This window comes from Gorilla gorilla, chromosome 19 (assembly GCF_029281585.2).
Source record: "Gorilla gorilla gorilla isolate KB3781 chromosome 19, NHGRI_mGorGor1-v2.1_pri, whole genome shotgun sequence".
Lineage (NCBI taxonomy): Eukaryota > Metazoa > Chordata > Mammalia > Primates > Hominidae > Gorilla > Gorilla gorilla.
Genome location: NC_073243.2, coordinates 70,039,724 through 70,053,713, shown reverse-complemented (window position 1 = coordinate 70,053,713; position 13,990 = coordinate 70,039,724). Strand labels below are relative to the sequence as shown.

Genomic DNA, 13,990 nt, shown 5'->3' with positions numbered 1-13,990 from the left:
ATTCAATTTCTCAGTCAATTTTTTTTTTTTTTTGAGACAGGGTCTCACTGTGTGGCCCAGGCTGGAGCACAGTGACACAGTCACAGCTCACTGCAGCCTTGACCTCCTGGACTCAGGCGATCCTCAGACCTCAGCTCCTGGGTAGCTGGGACTTAGGCACATGCCACCACGTCTGGCTAATTTTTTGTAATTTTTTGTAGACACAGGGTTTCACCATGTTGCCCTTGAACATCTAGGCTCAAGCGATCCACCTGCCTCAGCCTTCCAAAGTGCTGGGATAAATTAGGCCTGAGCCACTGTGCCATAATTTTAATTTTATAAGTCACATGTGGCTAGTGGCTACCATACTGGAGAGTGTAGTGAATTAGGAGTGGTTGCGCACATTACTGTATTGAAAGAGACCCTAATGTGTGTCTTGGCCTACCAGGAAAGCATTCTGTGATCCATCAGAGATGTCTGTTCCGGGACACAGGAGGGCAGCCTTTATTACATTTGCAGGCTTAATTAAAGGATTTTCTCTCCTTAGGCCAAAAGAGAGCCTCTCTTTCCTAATACCTGCAATGATTCTTCAACACAAGGTTATTTTCTGCTCTTGTAAGAAATGAGATGAACTGAAAAGAACCAAATTATAACAGGAAAAATTTTAAAGAGAACTTCACCCAGGATAATGCATAACGCCCCTCTGTACTCTGGAAAGAAATACTGGTTTCTGACAGTTTTACAGAAATACAGGAAGTCAACAGGGTGTAAAACTATTGATTATTTTAAGCTATGCTGTAGGCCTTTTTTCAGTAATGCTATAGTTGTGTACCATGGACAGGTCATTAAGATGGATGAATAAATTAAAGACAGGTTACACAGAAAGTGTAAGCCACACTATCCATTTTAAATTCAGAAAATGTAAAGCCATTGCAAAAGAAACCACCATGCCTCGGTTGAAAGTAACATATACTTCAGCAATTTAAAAATAGCACACTTCATTTTCCAAGAAAGGAACAAAACTCTAACATTTGATTGTTTCAAAATACACTGTACTGACTTCATGAAACATTATCTTGGCCTTGTAAAAATGAATCAAAAGATACCACATACAACACCTGCCATCATGAGAAAAATCAATCAGGAACCTATGTATTTTCAATTCCAGATCCCAATAGGGGTCCTATAAAGCCCTCCCAAGGAAAAACTACCTCAAACTCCCACGAAAATTGGGTTCCAAGTTGATCCTCAAAGCCTCAAGTTAAGAACCATTTGAAGTCTTCTTTGAGGTTCAATATGTTACAACCAAAATGGCACGGTTTTGGTATAAGCCCCTGTTTCTGCCCTGGGTCCTTAAGCCTGGAAAGGCTGCAGAATTATCCAAGCCCCTTCCAAACACTGAGATACCCAAAGGACAGTCAGTGCCTGAATTTGCTCTGAATTGAACCACATCAAAGTAGTTATATGTGCAATGCTCTTCCCTTAAAGAAATCACAAAATCTATCACAGTAAGATCATGAACTTCTTCTGACACATTTACTGTTTTCCAGGGATTCCACATACATAAATTCATCCTGGGATTTCATTCAAGGAGATCTATTTCATTTAAGGATCAAAAGACTTTTATAAGCTGGTCCCATTGCTTGATTCCCAAAGAGAGCATTCTAGTGAGACCCTATCTAACCAGAAAGCTGAAGTTACAGCAAAATTTTAACTATTATATATTTAGATAGAATGGATCCATTTCCAAAACAAAAAAAAAGCTGTCATTGTTATCCAGAAAACAAATGAACTGTGGTACTTTTTCTTGAGTTAATACTTAACATCAAGTTAAATAATTAACACCAAGAATTCAAAAATAACCTCTTACCTCTACCACTGTGGTTTCTGCAGCTTTGCACATTGGCAAGTTGAAATTCCTTGCACTTTTCCTACAGGGGTGGAGGAGATAAGAAAGTGGGGGGGAAAAGACGAAAAATAAGCATCTCTGTCACCTTTAAGGTTTTATAGATTAGAATTTCTATGAACTAAGAATCTAAGAATCTTTCCAAAAAGAGTGTATCATATTTTACATTAATAAAATTTCATAAATATCTCATAAATTTTAAAAATCATAACTACTTTATTCAATGTATATAGTTTTGTTTTGAACAGGATTGAGGGAAAGAGGAACTATTTTTCACATTCAACATATAGCTACAACAAAAAAAGGAATATTAATAAATCTATCTTATTTGAAGTTAATTTCCCTTAATCTTTTAACAAGTATGCTTTGTCCCTATTAGTTAAATATTTCATTCAACCACTTGCTTTCATTAAAATATTAAGAAAGGAAAAGTAGCAAATGCTTCACATGAGAAGGTACAGTAATTACATTCTCTATTGAAGAGAAGCCTATTGCTGAAACTAAATGAAACATTCATTGATAATTTGTGAGTCACCTATAAAGATCATTCTGGAGAATCATTTTCTGATGAAGTTTTTGGAAGTATAACACCCACATCAGACCCCGAGGTGTAAAAATTTCTAGCAGGTGCCAATTTTGCCGATGGTTTTGCACTCTGATGTTCCTCAATACAGTTCCCCTAATGGTAAAAATTAAAACATATTTTTTGTCTCTGGGAATATACGTTGATGGCAGAATTTCTTTGGTAAAAGGAAGTCACAGGTATGTTTTACTAGCTCTTTTGAGCCACCAATATTTCTTTTGCTCAGATTGAAGAATGAGTACAGGAATAGGAGCATCCTTGAGAAAGGAGCCCTCATGAACTTTCACAAGTTGCTGGGTTAGATCCCACCAGACATCCAGGCATCAAAAGCTCCAAGGGCAGAATGGTCAGAGGCAAAGGAGTCCCAAGTCCCCCACTTGAATAACCTAGACAGACTTCTGTTCCAGCTGTCCCACTAAATATGAAGTTAGTCCTAAGGTCACTTGACCATTGTTGATGCAAGCTTTCATTTCACACCCGAACTCATTAACCACCAGCATAAAGTCAGTGCCCAGAATAGCCCTTGTGCAGCCTTCAAATACCAGAGCCAGGCACTGCAGTGCAGAATAAACATGGGAATATTTTCAATAATTCCTTTCTGTTTGGTAGTATACAATTTTGTTAATCTTTTTTAAAAAGCAACTAAACGTGTAAATATTACACAAACGTGTCAAATAAGGTAAAGATGATGTAAAATTACTCCTGTTATTGCCAAAATTAGTTGTACTTTAAAAAACTGGCTAAATTAAAGAAATCAAAGAGCATTAATATCACATAAGTCCTTCAGAAATAAAAAGTGATATGAGAGTATCACTGAGAACTTAATTGTAATTGCACCAAAGCTGCATTTGCTAAAGATTTAAAAATTGTTAATCGAAAGCAGCAAATGATAAATGAGCAAAAACAATGATTTCTGTAATCTGATAGGTAAAGTCTTCAAGATCAAACAGTTTGGAAAACTCTTAAGTGTATACTCAAAGGTTTCATAATCCTCAAAAAACAACTATATAAATCTATAAATCCAAGATATAAATACTTAGTATGCTTAGAATAACCAAAAGATTTTAAAATCTATAAAGTCTGTGGCTGAGAAGACTGAAAATTCAATATTATAAAGGTTAATCAATTTTTCAGATAGAACCTTTGTTAAGCATTTCCTAGAAGACACCAAAAGGACTGAAGGACTGACCCCAATGATTATTAGCAGTATCTTTCCAGAGTATCAAATTAGCTTTGACATTTTAAGACAATACATGTAAATTACAACATCAATTAAATAAAATTGTATGATGTCACATTTTCTAAGCATGTAACTGGTCTTGGCAACTAAAATACACAAGGAGAAAAACAACTGCATGTGCCTACATAAAAGGGCATATAGATCCAAATATTTAACAAGCAGTGCAACATAGATATCAACCAGTCTAAACAGACTCCCACAAGTGGACATACCAGCAGCCCTGCACACACCTATATATGTGCAATACACATGGGCATGTATGATTTTGGGCCATTTCGAAAATACATTTTTAAATTCCAAATTCACTCTGATGTCCATTTTTAGAGTTGCTGATATGCACGAGTGTTTTTAAAACTATCACAATACCTGAAAATCACGTTTCCTGCTCGGTCCGCCTTCCAGGCTTTCACCAAAGCAAAATCCCCTGTAATTGCTTCCTCCAAAATAAAGTGCTGACCATTGAACTCCCTCACCTGCAGAAGAGGGAGAAGGCATCGTCAGGTATTTGCATAGGTCTTGATTGTGACAGAGGCACTCTGATAGAGGTAGATAATAAGGATACAAGCCTACTGAGGGAAAATTTCTCAGAGGGAAAAGCATCCCAGAGACTTCAAAGATAAGCAGTGTTAGGCAAGCAGGACTTAGTCAAAGTGGTCTAAGGGGAGCTAAGGAAACAGACAAGCAAAGGTCCAGTGACAAAAGAAAATTTGTGCATTTGAGGAACTGAAAGTTCTATGGCCTGAGGGATAGACTATTTTCATTTTACTATTTGTATGTACAGGTTGTATATTGAATGTGAAAAATAGTCCTTCTTTCCCTCTCCCCTGAAAAAACAGTTTGCATAAAATGGTCTATGTATTGCTTTCCTACATCAAATAGTTACAAAAATCTATCATTCAGCTATCCTCAATAACCTATATCACCTGTTGAGATTTTAAATGGGATTCACAGAATCAGTAAATTTGGAGAAAACCAACAAGCCCTATCTTCCCACCCATGAGCATAGTATATGTCTCCATTTACTGAGGTTTTCTTCGACCTCCTTCAATAGTTTTATTATTTTCTCCATAAAAGCTTTATATTTTTTTCTTAGGTTTATTTATAGGTACTTAGTGGTTTCTCTTGCTACTGTGAATGTTACATTTGCTCCTATCTACTCTTCTGACATTACTGGTCTAGGGAATGCTATTGATTTTTATTTATGTTTATTGCCTTTTAATTATACTACCAATTTTGGAGGGAAGAACATAAAGCAAAACTGTCTTGCCATCATGTTCTTTTATTCTTGACGGTTTATTTCCGGGAATTAAAACAAGCATCCATTGCCACACTCCATCACTGCACAAAATGGAGCCATGTGAATGTAGAACTCCATTCTCATCCCTACTGCACCCCCTAGTGGAAAAACAGACTAAGTGCGTTTTACAAAAAGCTGCTATAGAAAATTTTGGTACATTTATTTCAACCATGGTTTGAAACAAAACCTTTCTTAAATAAAGGCTACTTTAAAGACATTAACCAAGTTGCCTGCTAGAAAAAAGATGAATGCACTTAGGGAATAACTGATGAATGAGGATCTTACTATAGGAACTAAGATAAATTATATGAAAGATATTTCTGAGCCACATATCAATATACAAAGTTATTTTGTAACGGCTTATGTATTTCAAAAATCACTGTAAATACCAACAATGATAGTTGAGTGTTTTACATACAGATCTAGAAAACTGGGGTAAATATATGCAAATGCAAGGCAAAGTCAATAAATAGGCTTCTTTTATATTCTAGTTACATAATTTTCTGATGTGTCTACATACCAGCTGTTGCTGAATGTTAGTTTTACTGAAATTTAAAAATGGGGAAGGAGTTGGTTTTGTCAAACTAGCTATTATACTCACTTGAAAGAATTCTACATTTCGTAGTCACCACACTTTTTGGTTCTTTCTTGAATCTAATGAGATTTTCATCCCCTCTATTCCAAAAAGGAATAATCCTTAAAGTTGTCAATGACCTCTGTTTTTGCAAATCCAATGATTCAATTCCAGGCCCTGTATTACCAACCTCTTCACACTCAGTTGATCATTCCCTTCTTTTTAAAATTTCCCTTCTCTTTCAAATTGCCAGATGCCCCTGGGTTTCTTCTTTACTTACTAATCACTCTTTCCCATTTCTCTTTGCTGCTCCTTCTCTTCCCAATTTCTAAATGTCAACGAGGTGCTCTGCACTCAGCCCCTAGACACTCATCTAGTATATAGATTTAAATACTATATGCTGATGCCTCCAAAGTCTCTATCCTGGCTCTAGACTCTCCCCTGATATGACGTTCACTAAGCACCTCCTCTTGGAGTCTAATGAACATCTCCAATGCACCATGTTCCAAACAGAGCTCTTTGATAAGGCCTGTGCTTCATTCATCTTACACAGTATGCTTGACTCCTCTTACACCCCTTACCTATCTACTAGTAAATCCTGTTGGCTCTACCATGAACATAACACCAATTTCAACCACTTCTCTCAAACTCCACTGTTACCACCTTGGTCTAGCCACCTTCCATTCCCTCCTAAATTAACACAACAGCCTCCTAAACCCTCTCTCGCTGCTTCTGCTCTTGGCTTCCTAGCAAAAAAAAAAAAAAAAAAAAAAAAAAAAAAAAAAAAAAAGAATCACCACCCCAGCAGCCACAGTGATAGTTACAAAAGACAACTCAAATTACATCACTTTCACCCTTATTCAAAACTCCATAGGCTTCCCACTGCATTCCATAAAATTCAAACTTTGCATGAATTTGGCTCCTGCCTCTCTTCGATCTCCATCCCTATCACTCTCTGCCTCATGTGCTGTTCCAGCTTCACCACCCTCCTGTTCCCCAAACAAGGCAAGCCTGCAGCTGCCTCAGCACCTTGTACTTACTCTTCCTTCTGAACAGAGCACAAACCCTCTTATCTACACTTGCCTCGTTCTCCTACCTTATTCAGGTCTCTACCAAGTGTCACCTCCCCAAAGAAGCTCTCCCTGGCCACCAGTCTGGAATATCAGCTGCCTGGCCAGTGATAATTAATTCTCTTTGCCGTTAATCTACTTGATTTGTCTTCACAGTACTTCCATTATAGACATTATGCATTTATTCATTCATTGTCAGTTCCTCCACTAGCAGGAGGACTTGATCTAGATCATTTTACCACAGTGCTTAGACCAGGGCTTGGCAAAGAGTAGGACCTCAATAAATAACACTAATTTAGAAATTAACTCACTTTTTCCTGCTTTAAGTAAAAAAAAAAAAGTACTAAGAATTAAGAAATAAATTATCTGTCATATTCCTAGGGAATTCAGACAAAATTAAAAAACTACGAGTTTGAGGCACCTGATTCAAGGCAGAAATGAACCTAAGAAATATTTTAGTCTCATATTTTCCCGAGGTGAACTAATTTTTCAACTTCTAGCAAGCTATCAAAGTATTTATCGCAAGTTTTCTGGGAACCTTTATGAGACACTACTACAGTTCATTTTAATAATTAGGCTCCTGTCTTTTACTTTGTCAAGAAGCCTTTTAAACTTATTTAGACAGTAAAGGAAAAAGATCAAACATAAAAAACACATTTTTTATCTTAAAATATTTTAATGTAAAATTTATCATATAAAAATGTACAAAATATGCTTATGTAGCATTTTAAAAATATATACAGTACTTATACATTTTATAACACCAGCTTAAGAAATAGAACATTAATATTCAGTTTAAATCCCCCTGCATTCCCTCCCTAATTGCACTCATTTTCTGCCTTCCAATCCAGAAGTCTTCTCTTTATTTATTTATGTATTTATTTATTTATGTATTTATTTATTTATTATACTTTAAGTTTTAGGGTACATGTGCACAATGTGCAGGTTAGTTACATATGTATACATGTGACATGCTGGTGTGCTGCACCCACTAACTCATCATCTAGCATTAGGTATATCTCCCAATGCTATCCCTCCCCTCTCCCCCCACCCCACAACAGTCCCCAGAGTGTGATGTTCCCCTTCCTGTGTCCATGTGTTCTCATTGTTCAATTCCCACCTATGAATGAGAATATGCAGTGTTTGGTTTTTAGTTCTTGCTATAGTTTACTGAGAATGATGGTTTCCAATTTCATCCACGTCCCTACAAAGGACATGAACTCATCATTTTTTATGGCTGCATAGTATTCCATGGTGTATATGTGCCACATTTTCTTAATCCAGTCTATCATTGTTGGACATTTGGGTTGGTTCCAAGTCTTTGCTATTGTGAATAATGCCACAATAAACATACGTGTGCATGTGTCTTTAAAGCAGCATGACTTATAGTCCTTTGGGTATATACCCAGTAATGGGATGGCTGGGTCAAACGGTATTTCTAGTTCTAGATCCCTGAGGAATCGCCACACTGACTTCCACAAGGGTTGAACTAGTTTATAGTCCCACCAACAGTGTAAAAGTGTTCCTATTTCTCCACATCCTCTCCAGCACTTGTTGTTTCCTGACATGTTAATGATTGCCATTCTAACTGGTATGAGATGATATCTCATTGTGGTTTTGATTTGCATTTCTCTGATGGCCAGTGATGGTGAGCCTTTTTTCATGTTTTTTGGCTGCATAAATGTCTTCTTTTGAGAAGTGTCTGCTCATGTCCTTCGCCCACTTTTTGACGGGGTTGTTTGTTTTTTTCTTGTAAATTTGTTTTTGAAAGGATCAACAAAACTGATAGACCGCTAGCAAGACTAATAAAGAAAAAAAGAGAGAAGAATCAAATAGATGCAATAAAAAATGATAAAGGGGATATCACCACCGATCCCACAGAAATACAAACTACCATCAGAGAATACTACAAACACCTCTATGCAAATGAACTAGAAAATCTAGAAGAAATGGATAAATTCCTCGACACATACACTCTCCCAAGACTAAACCAGGAAGAAGTTGAATCTCTGAATAGACCAATAACAGGAGCTGAAATTGTGGCAATAATCAATACCTTACCAACCAAAAACAGTCCAGGACCAGATGGATTCACAGCTGAATCCTACCAGAGGTACAAGGAGGAACTGGTACCATTCCTTCTAAAACTATTCCAATCAATAGAAAAAGAGGGAATCCTCCCTAACTCATTTTATGAGGCCAGCATTATCCTGATACCAAAGCCTGGCAGAGACACAACAAAAAAAGAGAATTTTAGACCAACATCCCTGATGAACATCGATGCAAAAATCCTCAATAAAATACTGGCAAACCGAATCCAGCAGCACATCAAAAAGCTTATCCACCATGATCAAGTGGGCTTCATCCCTGGGATGCAAGGCTGGTTCAATATACACAAATCAATAAATGTAATCCAGCATATAAACAGAACCAAAGACAAAAACCACATGATTATCTCAATAGATGCAGAAAAGACCTTTGACAAAATTCAACAACCCTTCATGCTAAAAACTCTTAATAAATTAGGTATTGATGGGACGTATTTCAAAATAATAAGAGCTATCTATGACAAACACACAACCAATATCATACTGAATGGGCAAAAACTGGAAGCATTCCCTTTGAAAACTGGCACAAGACAGGGATGCCCTCTCTCACCACTCCTATTCAACATAGTGTTGGAAGTTCTGGCCAGGGCAATTAGGCAGGAGAAGGAAATAAAGGGTATTCAATTAGGAAAAGAGGAAGTCAAATTGTCCCTGTTTGCAGACGACATGATTGTATATCTAGAAAACCCCATTGTCTCAGCCCAAAATCTGCTTAAGCTGATAAGCAACTTCAGCAAAGTCTCAGGATACAAAATCAATGTACAAAAATCACAAGCATTCTTATATACCAACAACAGACAAACAGAGAGCCAAATCATGAGTGAACTCCCATTCACAATTGCTTCAAAGAGAATAAAATACCTAGGAATCCAACTTTTACAAGGGATGTGAAGGACCTCTTCAAGGAGAACTACAAACCACTGCTCAACGAAATAAAAGAGGATACAAACAAATGGAAGAATATTCCATGCTCATGGGTAGGAAGAATCAATATCGTGAAAATGGCCATACTGCCCAAGGTAATTTACAGATTCAATGCCATCCCCATCAAGCTACCAATGACTTTCTTCACAGAATTGGAAAAAACTACTTTAAAGTTCATATGGAACCAAAAAAGAGCCTGCATCGCCAAGTCAATCCTAAGCCAAAAGAACAAAGCCGGAGGCATCACACTACCTGACTTCAAACTATACTACAAGGCTACAGTAACCAAAACAGCATGGTACTGGTACCAAAACAGAGATATAGATCAATGGAACAGAACAGAGCCCTCAGAAATAACGCCGCATATCTACAACTATCTGATTTTTGACAAACCTGAGAAAAACAAGCAATGGGGAAAGGATTCCCTATTTAATAAATGGTGCTGGGAAAACTGGCTAGCCATATGTACAAAGCTGAAACTGGATCCCTTCCTTACACCTTATACGAAAATCAATTCAAGATGGATTAAAGACTTAAACGTTAGACCTAAAACCATAAAAACTCTAGAAGAAAACCTAGGCATTACCATTCAGGACATAGGCATGGGCAAGGACTTCATGTCTAAAACACCAAAAGCAATGGCAAAAAAAGCCAAAATTGACAAATGGGATCTAATTAAACTAAAGAGCTTCTGCACAGCAAAAGAAACTACCATCAGAGTGAACAGGCAACCTACAAAATGGGAGAAAATTTTCGCAACCTACTCATCGGACAAAGGGCTAATATCCAGAATCTAAAAAACACATTAATAAAAGCTTTGAATCCACATAGATCACTCTCAACAGAAAGATGTCTCCAGATGGAAGATGCAGCTGGAGACCAACACTGAACATCAAAGGACATATTCGGTGACCTCCAATCTTCCCTCTGATCGTTCCTAGGAATGGGAGGGGCACAGCCAGCATCCCCATATGCAGAAAAGTGATAAGAGATCCCCTGATTTACTACGTTCACTTCCCCAGAGATGACTACAGCATTTCTGCAACCTGTGTTAACTTTCTTCGGCCATCTGGACAGGAAAATGGAAAGATACTAAAAAATACCGTAATGAAATACTGGCCAGTGTAATTCTTGAAATTTTCTCCAATCTGAGCATCTCAAATACCTTTATCTGAAATTCTACTCTTCTATAATATGCCTATGATAAATGTACCCCATCCTACTCAGCACTTTAAATAGAAGTAGGTTATTCCATCAAAAGCTCAAATGTGTCCAAGATACAAAATAAATAGTGATCATATGAACTCTCTATTCTATCATAACAGTTCCTTTCAAGGTTTCAGACAAACATATTATTTCCTTGTTTTTTCTTCCTACAGTCACTTTAGGAACGGCCTGAGCATAAAGAGTTTGCTAGCATGCATACCACAACTACTTTATTTTCCATATAAGCATAATCAGCAAGTATAACTGTTTCTCAATTTGTTAAAGCCTACCATAAAATCAGTTCAAGTAACTAACCTTGACTAGTACACCATATGTGGATTACACCATTTTTTCCGTCTTTTTATTCTAGTTTCTCTACGTGATTTTAAATGCTAGTGGATGCCCAGATTTAGCTAGAAATTTCACCTATTTATGAAAATGAATGAGTGCTTTTTCTCACATAGAGGTGATTTTACACTTATTTGCCCAATGATCCACCCAAAATCCCACGTGGAAAGAGGGATCCTGGTATAATCTGGTTAAGAGTGTTTCTTACCTCTCTTGGCTTACTGGCAATGGCAACACTGCCATCTTTGTTGTATTTGATGGGTGATCCTCCTTCTTGTACCAGGGTCCCATACCCTGTTGGGGTGTAAAATGCAGGAACTCCAGCCCCGCCTGCACGGATCCTCTCTGCAAGTGTGCCCTGCAAGTGAGCAACCAACACCCCATAAGTTCACTAAGCACACTTCTCTATGTGGACACAAACATTTAGACGTGGTTCATACTCTCTACAGGCTTATAATTCTAAAAAGTAGCTAGCATTGTACATTAGCGTATTTCACTAATATTGTATGCTAGAAGATCAATTTTAAGAAGTTACTGCCCCTCTAGATCCATTCTAAATCCACATTCAAAATGTAACCGCTTATTTGTATAGTCATGCTTTGAGCTTCCATACCTCCCAATGATCTCTTGACACATTTAAATGTGTCTATTTTTGATATTCTAAGTCAATTTTAAAATCTGAATTATGAAACTTTAGTTATATATATATTAAGTAATGCAGTTAAATTTTGTTTTATTTCATGATCTATGTTGGCCTAAATTTTATTCAAGTTAATAATGTAAAGTGTTTAAATTTTAGAGCTTATTTTAAACCATTTTCATAAATATTTTTATCTACAAATTGTCTAAGAAAAAAAACAAAGTGAAAAATACAGCATACTGGTAAATTGGTTTTTAAAAGCCAAGAGTACATCAAATTGTTTCAGAGTAGAAACAGCTGCAAGCAAAGTTACTTTGTATCTTCTTTTGATCATCATCTTTCTGATGGGTGACTCTTCTTCCTAGGTACCAGTGATTTCAAGACTAGTTTCCCTAGCTCTCTCACTCTCAACTGTTTTTCTACCCAGGTTTTCCCTAAGAAATCAACTCTGGCCCTGAACCTTGACACCCTTCCTAACCTTGACGCCTACTGTGATAGACTTGTTACGACAGTCTTACTAGAAAACTGACTGGCTAGTCAGTAGTTAAAAATTGGGGCTGGACACCATGGCTCATGCCTGTAAATCCCAGTGCTTTGGGAGGTGAAGGATCACTTGAGGCCAGGAGTTTGAGTCCAGCCTGCGCAACATAATGAGATCTGCCTCTTTAAGAAAAAAAAGAATTGGTTCATGGTATTAATGATGATGTGTTCATATTGTCCCAACCTTAAAAAGTATTTTCTACTTTAACAGGACTCTAAGTATTCAACTCAAAAAAGAAACTAACAGTTGGGACTTGAGACACTGAGTCATTCAAGTAGGTGGAATATTCTGGGGAAACAGAGACTTGGGGTATAACTGAAAATCTTCCAGATAACTGAATATCTAGCCAATGGAAAGAGATGACCCTACCTTGTGTTGTGAAGTTAGTAACATTTACAAAAAATTAAATCATCAAAATTACCATAACACTACCCCTTGCCTTAAAATATGTTTTATATATACCCTCCCTGAATACTCTCCTTCTATCATACCAGGTAAGGGCCTGAAAGTGGACTATTTCTGCACATAGGCCTTCTGTAAGTGCCACCAGCTCCTTACCCTCACCCACCAAAGAACTCCTGATCCCCACCATCGATACTCCTCCCCCTAGCCTTCAGGCTGCAAAATAAGCTGCCAGAGCCAGTGTTTACTAATGGGCCACTAAGTTGGGGAAGGAGACACTGACCTCTCTTAGCCTGAGGAAAAACTGTAAAAAAAATGATATATTAACGATGTACGTACTTTCTGACGAAATAAGGAGTAACATAAAAGATACCAAGGGTAATCAAAAGGTTAATTTTCAATAGTTCCACAACCCAAAGAATACTGTATCTCAACCTACCATGTGAAAAATACTGCTATGGACTGAACTGTGTTCTCCCCAAAATTCATATGTTGAATTCCTAGTCACCAATGTGACTGTATTGAGATAGGGCCTATAAGGAGGTCATCAAGGTTGAAGGAAGTCAAAAAGGTTGGGCCCTGATCTGGTATGATTAGTGTTCCTACAAGAAGAGACACCCAGAGAGTGAGCATGCATGCTCTCCGCCATGCAAGAACCGTGAGAAGTTGGCCATCTGCAAGCCAAGGAGGACTTCCAAGCCTTCAGAACTGTGAGAAACTTCTGTTGTTTAAGCCACCAGTCTGTGATATTTTGTTATAGCAGCCTGAGCAGACTAAGACATCTTTGTTTTTTTTGTTTTTGTTTTTTCAAAAAACTGACAAAATTGAGTAAATACCAAGCCCAGTGCAATGCTATGGTATGTACAGGTAACGGTGCTATAGAGTGACCAGGTGTGACTGCAACACGAGCCTCAGAATAGTTCCCATGTGCGCTTTCTAGAAAAACACACCATGATTTCATTACTAATTTTTAAAAATCTACTAAATTATGTTATTACCAACTTGGCAAAGTCAGTGGCAATATTTTCTGTTGACTAAAATAAAGCGGAGTGGCTCAGTTCAAGAGCTGAGAGCAGAGCATGTCAAAATGAAAGAAGAGCAAACTGTAGACCCTTGTTTTACTTAAAGATTTCAGAAAGTTTTCCTTTCTTTATGAATAACTCCAATTAGTT

At 37.3% G+C, this 13,990-nt stretch overlaps 1 protein-coding gene across 3 annotated transcripts in view; it reads right to left on the bottom strand.

Moving 5' to 3' along the window:
- The window catches only part of OXCT1 (3-oxoacid CoA-transferase 1), a 148,672-nt gene that overhangs the window by 108,568 nt on the left and 26,114 nt on the right, over nt 1–13,990 (bottom strand). For all 3 annotated transcript variants that reach the window (XM_004058907.4, XM_055367533.2, XM_055367534.2), the window contains exons 5-7: nt 11,444–11,593; nt 4,075–4,181; nt 1,850–1,910 (exon numbers count right to left, since the gene is read on the bottom strand). In XM_004058907.4, coding sequence (XP_004058955.1) covers nt 1,850–1,910; nt 4,075–4,181; nt 11,444–11,593 — 318 coding nt within the window. The remainder of the gene's footprint in view (nt 1–1,849; nt 1,911–4,074; nt 4,182–11,443; nt 11,594–13,990) is intronic.